The sequence below is a fragment of the Streptopelia decaocto genome, assembly GCF_964273445.1.
Source record: "Streptopelia decaocto genome assembly, chromosome: 2".
NCBI classification, from domain to species: domain Eukaryota; kingdom Metazoa; phylum Chordata; class Aves; order Columbiformes; family Columbidae; genus Streptopelia; species Streptopelia decaocto.
This window is the reverse complement of record NC_138655.1, coordinates 30,203,707-30,218,135: the sequence shown is the minus strand read 5'-3', so window position 1 is coordinate 30,218,135 and position 14,429 is coordinate 30,203,707. Positions and strand designations below refer to the sequence as shown.

At 38.9% G+C, this 14,429-nt stretch overlaps 1 protein-coding gene across 1 annotated transcript; it reads right to left on the bottom strand.

Moving 5' to 3' along the window:
* Positions 1–731: 731 nt before the first annotated feature.
* Positions 732–13,012, bottom strand: IMPA1 (inositol monophosphatase 1). The gene is made up of 9 exons (XM_082044916.1): positions 12,931–13,012; positions 11,185–11,266; positions 9,847–9,980; positions 7,800–7,904; positions 6,436–6,481; positions 6,188–6,296; positions 5,374–5,482; positions 2,804–2,955; positions 732–2,358 (listed from the first exon to the last, which is right to left on the bottom strand). The coding sequence occupies exons 2-9, from the start codon at positions 11,245–11,247 to the stop codon at positions 2,240–2,242; spliced, it is 837 nt and encodes a 278-aa protein (XP_081901042.1). The 5' UTR covers positions 11,248–11,266; positions 12,931–13,012; the 3' UTR covers positions 732–2,239.
* Between the last annotated feature and the right edge of the window lie 1,417 nt (positions 13,013–14,429).

The following is a 14,429-nucleotide window of genomic DNA, read 5'->3' as shown; positions in this document are numbered from 1 at the left end:
ATATAATCGCTTAAAAGCATTTTGAATACCCAACAATCACAACTTCTCTGTTTTACCACAAATAACACTTACTAAAACCATTTGTGAAAATTGCAGGCTAGCACAGAAACAAAAAGTAAATGCCTTTAAACTTAATACATTTCAGTGTCCTTTCACACGACGAAAGAAGTGGCCACATATTACATGAAGAGTTAACTGAGAGGATAATGCGTAGCAAACTAACAAACAGGGATTTCTCATCTCATTGAAAGGGAGATAGAAGTTAAAAAGCAAGCAGACAGTTGATAAAAGGTGCTACTATAGAGTAAAAAAGCAAAACTAGGCTGGTCTCCAACACAAACAGAAAAGATCATGATGTGAAATTCATGTAAATTTTTCCTCAAAGAGCACTATTAGAAAAGCTAACAGTGAGAAAGTGACATGCTCCAGCCAGCTCATGGGCCTCCAAAACAAATCACAGGCACAATAATCTGTGAAGTTCAAGCTCTGAGGTTAGAGATGGTTAAGGTGCCATCGTCTCACAGGAAGGCGTTGGAATACTCACTCTAAAAAACCTACTGGAGGTGTATTAATAATCCCACTTCTATAAAGGTATAACAGTTTATTATGTATGTACATCAGAGGCCAAGAAAGTGTTCAACTCAGAAAGTTTGAAGCCCACAAATCCAGCTTGTTGAGACCCAGCATTGTCCTCTGAGAAATGTTAAGAAAGGATGCACAGCTGAAGCCGCTGCTGCTAAAGCAGATTTATTTTGAATGTGTTCTCCCATCTCAAATATTTTTAGACATCTCTCCATTTCACAAATAAATCAATTTTAAAAGTTATGCAGAATTAGTTATACAAAAGCCACAGAAATGGTACAGTAGACATACTTCTCAAGACATATTGATCCCACGTCATTTACAGCAATAAAGTTACAGTGAAATGCTCAGAAGAGTTTATATCCTTATCAGTAGGAATTTAAAAAGTAAAATTAATGGAAGTCTGGCTTTTAGACAAGACCTTTAAATAGCAGCCTGATCTCACTAACGTTTATCATCTGGCACTAGATACAACTTCAAGTCACATATTTCTGCAAAATCTGCAAAAATCAACTGATATAAAAGCCCGAAATTTATAATAAGAGATCTGTTGAATCTTGAAGACAGAAAACACCATTTTCCAAAATAAAAATAGTAGGACTCGGGTTTTCCAAAGCATTGCTGTGTCTTGACTGGACCTCTAATGAGACAACTTCCTTTAGGAAACTTTATACACAGAAAAATCAGTCTAAAAACTGGTTGTTTTTTTTTCTTTAAGTGCATTAATTATTTGAACAGGAAAGTGATACTTTTAACAAGCTTAAATAGAAAAAAATCAAAGAACCAGTGTAGTTTTTGAAGTATAGAACAATTGACACCAAGTATGAAATTACTAATATTTCTTAGATTTATAAACCCTTTAGGTTTAGATATGTATCTTCTTTAGTGTCTGTACACTCTACAACCTTAGTATCAGCTGATTGTAATGGCCAAACACGAATCATACTTCATCTTAATTTAGAGTAAGTCCATTTGGTGAGAGAAGGTGTGCTCAGAAATTTCTTCTGGGAGAGGCACATATTTTCTGGCACAAGAACAACTATTTTTGCAACTCTAATGAATTTGCAAGCGTACTGGCCACATTAGAGGCTAAAGGAGAGACTGTGTATAACTACCATAAGAAAGGTAGACTACAAAAACAGTGATAGCTCAGTAATAAATGCTTTAAATTAGAGCAAAAACTACAAGGAACTAAAAAAAGACTGGAAACCTGCAAACTACCTCTACAAAGAAAGAATGACTGATGCCACTGCAGAAAACAACAGACGAGATACAGAAAGACTGGATAAGCAGTAATGCCTTCATCTTTCAGGTTGAGGATCAGATGCGATGCTGTGGTGTTTAAACAGTGAATTTTGTTTCCTCACTTAGGGAACTAGAGATTTTTATTAATCTATACATAGACAATCTCTTGCTATGCCTTCCAGTGTAGTATAAAACTTGAAAATATTAGTTGTACATATTTGCTTCTTTTTATAGATCTTTATGTAATTGTGATGTTAAATAAAATATTTAACAGGAAAAGCACTTAGCACCAGCACTGAAAGACTACCATGTATTTATCTATCTTTTTATCAGGTTTGCAGCATTAGAACAACCAACACATAGCACTATAAGACAACACTATATAATTACATTTAAGGTGTAGTTTTGGTATTCAGTTGGTTGCATCATCCCTTTTCAGAGGAATTATTTGAAGTGCTTTGGCTATTCTCTCTGCTATAGCTCGACTACTTGCTGCAATTATTCTTCGAGACATCAAATCAAATGGTCCACCTGGAAACCAAAGCAAGAAAAGTAACTACGTTATAGCTGGAGAAAATTAAAAGTCAGTAAGAAAATGAACATTGAAAGAAATAAAGTGTAATGATAAATCACTATTTAGGACCAAGTTTTGCCCCCGTATAAAAATGCACTTAACAGGACAGGTATCTCATATGAGCTACATATAAATTCTCTTCAGTGTATGTTGTCTTTTTTCATTCTTGCAGGTGCTCAGCCAAGGGAGTAAAGCCTGGCTTGCAGCTTAAGCTTGTCATACAACTGACTGTCTATTAACTGGGTTCTGTCTTGGTCTGTTAGCAGGATGGGAACCCTGCTCAGTAGCAGTAACTTGGAAAGAGGATGGAAAAACCCCTTTGTCCTCTCATTTCAGCTATGTTTTGCTCCCAGTTAGCTATTTAGAAGGACAAAAGAGTATCACGCATGCCCGTGTATTTACCTGATACATCTAGCAGCACACCCCCTGCTTCAGTAATAATGATTCCAGCCCCTGCCATATCCCAGCAGTGAATCCCCATTTCATAATAGGCATCAGCTCCACCCGTTGCCACAAGGCACATGTTCACAGCTGCAGTACCCACGGCTCTAATCCTAGAGGAGACACAGTTGTTTGTTTAATTGAGGACAGTTTGTAAGGAGGTCACAATGTCTGTGTACACTGCACAGAGAACACAAAAGCATCACACGCAAAGTGAACTGAGCTAGAGAAATGTAATGGAATGCTGCAGTGAAACAAACAAAAAAATGGGAATGGAGTTTGGCTTAAGTAGCTTGAAGACCTCTCCGAATTAGCAATTTTCCAGAAATAACATTTATTATTTCTACTGAACAATTTTGTTTTAGAGTCAAAACACATCTTAAACCACTTCTTAACCCAAAATATATTATTGAAGGCACCTAACCATGAAACAACAACATTTGCATTCTGAATACAAGACTTTAAGTAGAGAGTATGCTGATGTTGGCATTGAAAAAAATGTTACTTCAAATTCTCTGATGATGCTCAGTAAGCATCTCTACCTTGCAAAAAACCCTAACAGCAGTAATTAAAAAAAAAAAAAAAAAATTACACAGCATAAATGTGGTCCTGATCACAGAATGTTAGGGATTGAAAGAGACCTCAAAAGATCATCTAGTCCAATCCCCCCGCTGGAGCAGGAACACCTAGATGAGGTTACACAGGAAGTTGGTCCAGGTGGGTTTTGAATGTCTCCAGAGAAGGAGACTCCACAACCCCACTGGGCAGCCTGTTCCAGTGTTCTGTCACCCTCACTGAGAAGAAGTTTCTTCTCAAATTTAAGTGGAACCTCTTGTGTTCCAGTTTATACCCATTACCCCTTGTCTTACCATTGGTTGTCACCAAGAAGAGCCTGGCTCCACCCTCGTGACACTCACCCTTTATATATTTGTAAACATTAATAAGGTCACCCCTCAGTCTCCTCTTCTCCAAGCTAAAGAGCCCCAGCTCCCTCAGCCTTTCCTCATAAGGGAGATGCTCCACTCCCTTAATCATCTTTGTTGCCCTGCGCTGGACCCTCTCCAGCAGTTCCCTGTCCTTCTTGAACTGAGGGGCCCAGAACTGGACACAATATTCCAGCTGTGGTCTCACCAGGGCAGAATAGACGGGAAGGAGAACCTCTCTGACCTACTAACCACCCCCGTTCTAATACACCCCAGGATGCCATTGGCCTTCCTGGCCACAAGGGCACAGTGCCGGCTCATGGTCATCCTGCTGTCCACCAGGACCCCCAGGTCCCTTTCCCCTACACTGCTCTCTAATAGGTCATTCCCCAACTTATACTGGAACCTGGGGTTGTTCCTGCCCAGGTGCAAGACTCTACACTTGCCCTTGTTACATTTCATTAAATTTTTCCCCGCCCAACTCTTCAGCCTGTCCAGGTCCCGCTGGATGGCACAGACTTCTGGCGTGTCAGCCACTCCTCCCAGCTTGGTGTCATCAGCAAACTTCCTGACAGTGCACTCTAGTCCCTCATCCAAATCATTGATGAATATATTGAATAATACCGGCCCCAGTACTGACCCTTGAGGCACTCTGCTAGATACATCAAAATCCTTGTGTTACAAATTCCAGTTTCTTTTTGGAAACGTTGACGCACTTAGTAAGTTTGACTTGTACAGGTAATTGCCATTATTTCATTAAAAAGTACATTAAACTGTAACTGATAGCAGCTAAGATACTGCAAGAAGCAACTTAAATAAACTGCAGTCTCAATTTATTGTTTATGAATAAAATATCGAATTTGTACTGACCAAATACCTAAAATGCATTCCTTACTCAAAATTTAGCATATATTCTTAATGACATCAAAAGACTTTTTGGAAGTACAAAAAAAATCTACATGCAAAGTTTCAAAACAAGAATCCCGAGAATCTCAGGATAAAACTATAGGCCCTTTTAGATCAGAAATGTGAGCAGGTTTCAGTAACAAGAAACTGTCTATTGAAAACAACTTTAGACATAAAAGGGTTTGTGTAAATGCAGGTTTTGGCTTATCTGGAGAAGAAGTGAACGTAACCAAAACAAGAACAGTTGAGGGACAATTTCAACAGGGTTGAAAGAGGAAAGAGAGATCTATTTTTTCTTCTGAGACTATATATATATATGATTTACATTACTACAGGGAAAGGAAACTAATACATGCAATATACTTTCTGTTTATCCAGTTTTACTCCTTGTGTGCTTCTGAGAAAAAAAAGCACAAAATTGTATTTCATTTCTTTAACTAATAAACAATACTTTTCAGTCCTACAAGACCAAACATGCTTCACTTCTCAGTACTGATTGTTAGGGTTCTCTCACATATGTCCCAGCTTGAAAAAATTTAACACAAAGTTTCTCTGCAGAAGCTACTAAACAATAACATGTAAATAATATTTCACATTTAAGGTGTCAAATGTAATGCAACCAGTCCTTCCTAAAACTGATCATATTTACATATTTACAACAGTAACACTATCAGTAAACATAAAAACCAGGAAGTATCTTACCCATGAATAGGAATACTGAGAAGTCTTTCCATGTTAGAAAGAATTATCTTTATAGTCTCTGGATCACGATTTGATCCCAGTTCTGTTACTAAAAGGGATTTTGTAATATCTGGAAAAGAAACAAAACCTCACTTTTCCAACAGTACAACTTGATAGTAACAGTAATTAGCAGAGTTTACTTCATTGCTTTCTTAAAAGACTGAATAAAAGGTATTTTAATGTAAATATTACATATATTGAATGTATTAAAAATCTGTCCTTACATGGAAAAAATGGCAGGAAAAAAAAATATAGCAAACAAATAATGATGTGGTTCTATTGTGCATGTCATTAGTAAATAAAATTATATTGCTATAAAAAGTAGAACAGTGCTCAGATCTTTAAAGGTCCCACTTTAAGTGTGGATTTTACTTTACATATGGTGGTAAGTATACAAGCATGACACTGATTTAAACCATTAGTTTATAGCTGGAAAAAGTTGGATTGTTTGGTAGATTGGTTACAGACTCTCAAAAACAATCACAGAGGGACTACAGACACACAGAGAATTAAAAGCAAACAAACCAACCACAACACACAGAGAATAAAATTTTCAGTTGCTGAGTCCCGATTTTGCAAAGATCACAAGCATGTTATATGCAAAGAGCACATAATAGCTGTTTCTCAGAAGTGAATAACCCATGGCCAAAGAAGTTGGCTTTGCAAAACAAAACTACGCGCTAAGAAACAGGAATCTATCTAAGTGTAGAACTGTTGATGTCTCATTTGCAAAATAAATGTAATTACTAGAAATAAGCTACTCAATTTGGCTTACCTTCTTGGCCTGATACTTGAAGTTTTTGACCATTGCAAAATGCACCTTTTCCTTTTCTGGCTGTATACATCTTGTCTTCTATACAACTATACACAATTCCAAACTCTATCTAGAAGAAAAAGTAAAGATACCTTAAGGTTTTTTCCCTTTTTTACTATTTACTGTGAAAATACAGATCTTAGTTATAAGTAGCAACAAGAAATTAATTTGGTTTTGCTTGATTACATATTAAGTAAGAAAAAATATACCTTTTTGTTTACAACAAAGCCAATTGAAACTGCCACAAATGGAAACCTACAAAACAAAACATTTTACTAATTTATAGTGAGATACTATGCTTCTCTCATAACCATGCTTATTCTTAATAAAAACAATGTTCAGTTAAATGTAAAGAAACTGGGACTATATAGGAAATTATTAATTTTCTGGAACTTGCACAATTCCCTGTGAAAACAGACCCCACAACACTGATTACCATTTAAAATACAGACTTTTTCACCCAGCAGCTCAGAAACTGCGATCCCTGTTGCAGCCAGTTACAGCTGTTACTAGCTTGGGTACTGTCATTTTACAGTCACAGAATACAACAAGACTCTGTGCTACTAACCTTTCTCAGAAGCAACAAGCTGGCCCAAATGGTCTCACCAAAAGAAGCAAGTCACCTCTGCCCCCACCTCCACTTTCTCCACCAAGGCAAAGAGAAAGACAGATATTGAAGTGAGAAGGAAGAACGCAAGTGGGAAGAGTGAGGGCAGTGGGAGTACACAGGACACTGTGGGCTGCACTCCAGTCTTACTAAGTTTTTAGCAATCAAACAATTAATTTTTTTTTTTTACTCTTCAAAATTTGCAGTTCCAAAACATTTGCTTTAATTACGATCTACAAAACATACAAACTTAAGTCTGTAAATCCAGCAGAATGGGTTATTTTTGTATAGCTTTTGAACATGTCACTTAGCAGGATTCAGCAGCTGTTTAAAGCCATAAAGCACATAGCGGCAGTCATTTCAAATTTGGAATCAAGTACACTCAGAAAAGCTCACCATGGCCAAAATCTATCACATTTCAAAGAGAGAAGGGATAGGTAGTCAGCATTACACTGAAAGTTCCCTCCTGACCCTAGTGCAAAATGCCACTGGGTGATCACTGGTGATATTCTCTTCTCTTTCATAGTAGTGGCTCCTAGACCTCAGTGAATTTGAAATTTCTTAGAAATCAGCCCTTGGAGCCGTTAGTGCTTCTCACCAAAGCCTCTCTGAAGAGGCTCCAACTCCTAATTCTGAGTCCTGTTGCTATACTGTTAAAATCTGCCCACCTATCTTTGGCACCTGTGCCAAAGGCTGCTGACCCTTGCTATACAGTATAGGCCTCTCATGGAACAACTGCTATTGGTTACACAATGACACTACTGTAATACTTACAGAAATACTAAAATTATTACAAAAATTGTCCAGTGGCTCTCAATAATGCAAATAGTAATTTGTAACTATTAACAAGTTCATAGTACCTCTTCTGAAGCAATTTAAAAGTGAAAAAACCTTACTTTCATGGAACTGGAGACAGAAAAAAGGTAATCAGTTGTAGTTGCTAACATAAAAAAAAGAGAGGTGGACCTGTGTACGAAGTTCGTAGTTCCATCAATAGGGTCTATAATCCATGTGGGGTTATCTGTCAAAATGCTGCCCTCTCCAGCTGCAACAGATTCTTCTCCGATGAAGCTACAATAGTAAACACATTTAAAAGATATGAAGAAATTGTTTAAAAGGTCTGAATTACACCACTGTCCTTGAAATTAAAATTCGTAAAGTGAGATGTAGTTTGGGTACCACCAGTGATCATACGTTAAAAGTTGAGAAATACATAATTTATCTGAAAAGCACCAACCACATCTGATGAAGCTTGCATCAATATTTATGATGTCAGAGATAAGCACAATATGTGTGGAAAAGAAATATCCATCACTGGCATTTAGCGTTCAGAAGTTTTAATAATTTTCTCCAGTAACAGCAGCATCAAATTTTGGTCAGAGTACTTGTAGCTTTTTATACCTTTCAGTTTATTTGTACTACAAAACACTATTTTCCAGCCTGTGTTTTAACTGAAGAAAGCCTTTGTGGTCATGTGCACCCAGTTATATCACTGCAGTATTTGCTAAATCTGTCTTATTTGGGTTGAAATCAGACTACAAAGTTATTAGTCTCAAACCTGTTCAGTTTTACAAGCATTACAAAAATGATAACGTGGTAAAGGGATGAAATCCAAACCAGAGCTCCTCCTGAAGAAGATGGCAGAGTGCACGCTCAACCGTAATACTAAATCCAAGGGATAGACAAGGCACAATGCCACAGGAACCCAAATTTCACAATTTTTCCTGCTCATGAGAGTATTTGTTTTGAACTGCAAAATTACTGGGATGAGTCTAAGGGGGTGGAATTCTCTTCTATGCCTTTTGCATGTTGTTAAATTTATCACGTTACTCAACCTATGAAAAACACGCATCAAACACATGCTTTCCTCCACAAACATGTAAAATGAGGAGAACTGCTGAGAGTAAACAAATCAGGTCTCTTTAACGTTAATTAGGAGTTTTATGATTAACTATGGAGGTGAAGATGATTGCTCAGAAACAGCATGTTTCCAAAAAGAAGCAGATCTTTGCAAAGAGAAGAGAGAGACTGAGTAGCTATTCAGGTGGATGAGTAATTCATTAGAAAAAGAAACTCAGTACCAGTATTTCTAATGTGATACCAATTATATCATATAAAAAGAAGCTAAAATACTCTAAAATGCTATTTCAATGTCATTCCCTAAGTCTGTATGACTTACACTAATTTGATTAGGCTACTGACATTTTGCATCACCTCAGTTGTTCCAATTTTATGCACAGTTGTTATGTTTCACATATACAGCTACAATAAGAAAATCTTCAAGAAAATGCAAGAAAAATTAGCAAACCCACTTGAAGGAAACTGTATTAAACTCAAGTCATTATGTCAAAATGGGAAAGAAGTCCCAGGCAACTAAAACACATACAATTCACCCTTCAAGAATAGATATATTTTGGAGGGCAGGAGGAGCGGTGGGAAGGAAAAAAAGGAAGAGTGATTAAAAAATGAATATTTTATATGACAGACTTTCAGTTATGCAGAATCAGAAGATCCTGTCTTCTAAGGACGTTTGACGTTCTTAAACTGTATGAGATTTGCCAAAGGTGCACTCAGTACCAATGGGACCCATCGAGCACAGACGGCAAAGACATGCTAGTTCTAACAGCCAACAGCAGACAAGAAGTTTGGGTTCCAGGTATCTTGGAGCCACCTTTGATTCTCCAACACAAATAACAAAGAAGTTATTTACAGCTCGCTCAACTTTCAGCATGAGTCTTAAGCAAGGCTAAACTCATGTCAGTAGTCCCTGGATACACCTTGTTTTGTTACTACAGCCCTCTAATATAATGATAAAATCAGCTACCAATTTATTTAGAAACATCAAGACTTAAACCCACTACTACCGTAAATACTTAATATACTGATGGGAAGGGAGATTTTGTATCTTTCCAGCACACCAATTGTAATGAAATTTTACCAGGCAAAATCATTAACTTTCCATTTTCTTCTTCCCGTCACCTCTCCCCTTATTCTATGAAAAGCGAAGTCATACCTGTGAGAAGGATACTTTTCTTTTATCAAAGAAATGAGAAAGTTTTCTACTTTTTGATCAGTTTCTGTCACCAGATCTACTGGTGAACTTTTAGTCATAACAGATACTTTTTCTTTGAGTGCTCCACGGACTATCTGTTAAAAAGAGGAAGAAAAATAATAAAAAAGGGAAGAGAAAAAAAACTTTCTCCATTAACAGTATGGAAAATATTAGTTTTCCCCAAAATTTGAGCATAATTTTTACAGTAATCTTCTATAATGCCCACACAATACACAAACACAAGCAGTGACAAAACCTGGATTTAACTGCAGGAGCTGGAGTTCACCCTTGCATCTATCTCCAATCCTTACTCAGCACAAACTTTACATGATCTTAAATCTATGTAACACAAGAAGAACCACTGGTACATGAAACTGAGCTCTATTTTGTTAGAACAAATTTTAGATTTATAAAGTTACATACCAGTGTTAAATGAAACACTTAAGACTGAGCTTAAGTCAGAAAATTTTAGCCATAACCTGCATTTGTGATCTTAAAACTATCAGAATCAGCTTAAGCAAGAATCCATACCGTACAGTCCGCAAAATTATTTTACTATAACTTAGAAAGATTTTCTGAGGGAAGACTTCAATGAAGTCATTGCAGGGACAATGTTCTGCAGATTCTGTGGCTCCAGGGGACAGAATTAGTACTTGTGCAATCTTGTCCGTCTGCAACAACATTCAAATGTACCAAGCAGAACTACCAAGAGTTGAACATTTGGTAACGGCTCTTATGCTGAGGCTCTGCCAAGATTTTCAAACTCTTTCTTGTTCTAAGCCTTCTTAGATCACAAATGGGAAAAGTACCGCCACTGCAAGGATGCTTCTTATTTAGAGAAGTAAAACAGTCTTCTTAAAGAGAACACAATATGGTATCTTTTGCCAACAACAAGCCACTGCATAAAGTTGACTGAGGTGTTCACAAGACAGACAGTCAACAGCTTTCCGGTAGCAAAATAATACGGTGGGCAGGTACAGTTTATGGGGAGAAACAGAGATACTTTTTGTTTACCACAACTCAGATTTATTTTTTTTAATCAAATTTAAGGAACAACAGATACTCCTTGGTCTTTAATCAGACTCTGGTCCAAAGAAAGGTGCAAAACTGTTTTCTTAAATTAACCAAGCTGTAAACATGAAAGACACTCCAATCTTGAACATCACCAAATGATTCTGCTAATTTATGTTTTTGACAAAATACTCCTCAGCAGACTATCCAACATCAAACTCCTTCAAAAACTACACACATACTAGACTCAGTAAATAATGTTATTACTTATAAGTAGTTTATACTTACCTCCCCGGCTTTCCTTGCTAAATCAACTGCATAATCCATACATTCTTGCCAAGGATCTGCCATCTTTTCTTAGATATGCAGCCTACCAAAAGGAGAGATTAACACAAAAATTATTTTGGCTATGTTTTTTTCCAAATCCTAATTTTCTGCTTTCCCTGTTCTGGACTGCACTGTTTTCTCCTTGCTGGAACATGGAAGTTTGTCCTACACTTCACTTTGAAAAAAAAAAGTATTAAAAGCTTAGTCTAAGTTACCACATTTTTTCCCCACATTTTGTGATTATCAACAAGGCATGACATCAAAACAAGTACAGAAAGTCCATCTTGAAAGATACAAGAATTTACAAGGCTCTACATTTAGACACTGACCTCAATGTACATAAAGGCTCTGAAAAGCAACAGTGTGGTTACACACAAGCAACTTCACAAATACAGTGTACAGCTCAGGGCCTTTTTGCTTAAAAATACTAGAATCTTCAGTGTAATTTACTGTAGAAGACTGCTGACATAGAGCTGAGTCTATTTTTAAGTATGGTTTAAATTACTTTGAATATCTTAAATTAGAAGATTAGTATCTTAAACTCCAAATCTATCCTTTTTGTATTTCAGTCCTTCATGCTTTGTTCTAGGGGTTTATTCCGAAAACAAATATGAAATGGTTTTGATTCTACATGAGAAAGTTACAAGATCCCACAGTCATTTAAAAGTGTATTCTATATTCTTAAATATTATGAAGCAATACAAGCTACCTTATTCTATGTATCTCTACTTCTCTACTTTAATGAGCAATGTGAAATACAAAACAGCATATCATACATTATTTCTGATACATGCCCAACAGTCCACAAATCCATTCAGTGCTGCAGTGGTATTCTGAATTTTGGAAGTCTGTTTCATATTTGAGACCTAACCCTTTCAGAAGCCTTCTGGGTACTTCCTGCTTCAGCAATTAAGTCTTTAAGCAATGACCTGAGTAATAGTTTTGTAACACTTGCAGATTCGCAAATAGAAGGCAAATTATTATTAAAAAGACAGCACTAAAACAGTAGCAAAAAACCTGTGCAATTAACATGATCCATGAGTCCCCAAGTCCAGTCACCCTGATCCAATGCTCCTTGCCTTGTTCTATATAGCTACAGATGGCTAGAAAAGCTAGGTAAAATGGAAAGGGTATGATGCCTCATTACATTAATAATGCTCTTTACTTTTGGAGTGTAGGGTCTGTTATATAAATGCATAAATAATTTGTCAGGACACATAACTGAGTACAACAGCAGTGAAGTTACTGTTATCCATAAAAGACAGGTAGCGGTAGTGGCGCCATAAGTACACTGACTGACATCCAGTACAGCCAGAAGAAATAAAAAAATCATTTACATTGAAAACCTCACCAAAACTGCAACACGTATTCTGGCTAAATACCAGCGCCTGCATGGACTGGAGTAAGCGTATTATTTTTCCCCAGCTTAGTTTTGTCCTCTCTGGCTTCCCCGCGACGAGCTTGTCCCACAAGCTCAGGCCGCGGATACAGCGCAAAGGTTCGGATCTCGGGTGTCCGAGGTTCGGATCTCGGGTGTCCGAGGTTCGGATCCCGGGCTGGCAGGTCTGAGGGGCGGCCCGCGCTGCCCGACCGGGCTGAGAGCGCTTCACGCCCTGCCGAAGACAGGGCCACGCAGCCGCCGGGGCAGCAGCGCATCCTCCTCACAGTGCCCCGAAATGGCGTCGCAAGGAGCACGAAAGAGCTCACCGTTGCCGCTCTCCGCCGCTGTCACCTCCAGGGCTCCCTCCGCTCCCGCTGGGGCGCGCAGCCGTCCAGTGCGCAGGCGCCGGGGAAGCCGTTAACCCCGCCCCCTCCCCCGTGCTCAGGGGCTGCACTTGCGCCTGCGCAGTGGGTGCTGGGGAAGGGGCGTGGCTGCTCCCGCAGCGCGCGGGTAGAGATTGCGGTTGAGGTGTTGAAACTAACTTTTAATGTCGACTTCCAGTACTATTCTATATATTCATCAACGAATTGGATGAGGGAATAGAGTGCACTGTCAGCAAGTTTGCTGATGACACCAAGCTGGGAGGAGTGGCTGACACGCCAGAAGGCTGTGCTGCCATCCAGCAGGACCTAGACAGGCTGGAGAGTTGGGCGGGGAAAAATTTAATGAAATATAACGAGAGCAAGTGTAGGGTCTTGCATCTGGGCAGGAACAACCCCAGGTTCCAGTATAAGTTGGGGAATGACCTATTAGAGAGCAGCGTAGGGGAAAGGGACCTGGGGGTCCTGGTGGACAGCAGGATGACCATGAGCCAGCACTGTGCTCTTGTGGCCAGGAAGGCCAATGGCATCCTGGGGTGTATTAGAACGGGGGTGGTTAGTAGATCGAGAGAGGTCCTCCTTCCCCTCTACTCTGCCCTGGTGAGACCACATCTGGAATATTGTGTCCAGTTCTGGGCCCCTCAGTTCAAGAAGGACAGGGAACTGCTGGAGAGGGTCCAGCGCAGGGCAACAAAGATGATTAAGGGAGTGGAGCATCTCCCTTATGAGGAAAGGCTGAGGGAGCTGGGTCTCTTTAATTTGGAGAAAAGGTGACTGAGGGGTGACCTTATTAATGTTTACAAATATATAAAGGGTGAGTGTCACCCTTGTGGTGAGTGGAGCCAGGCTCTTCTTGGTGACAACCAATGATGAGACAAGGGTCAATGGATATAAACTAGAACACAGGAGGTTCCATTTAAATTTGAGAAGAAACTTCTTCCCAGTGAGGGTAACAGAACACTGGAACAGGCTGCCCAGGGGGTTTGTGGAGTCTCCTACTCTGGAGACATTCAAAACCAGTCTGGATGCCTTCCTGTGTAACCTCATCTGGGTGTTCCTGCTCCGGCAGGGGGATTGGACTAGATGATCTTTTGAGGTCCCTTCCAATCCCTAACATTCTGTGATTCTGTAATAATTGTACGTGTTGGGATGAAGACACCTAAATGCTCTCCCACGAAGCACACAGTCGGCCGTTAGCTGGGCTTTCAGCTGCTGAAGGCGCCGCTTGACACAGCGTTATTCAACGTGTGGAAAAAAAAAGAACCAAAGCCCATGAAAAAATAATGTGAATGTGTGTGCAACAGGCCACTAGAAGTAAAACGGTGTTTAATCAATTCAGGCGCCATGCTTAAAAAGAGTAAAAGCAGCAAATTTCTTACAGATGCAGTTCTTCTCCATTACGTCTTGACTTTTTCCTCAAAATTTGTCAACACCCCTGAAACAGC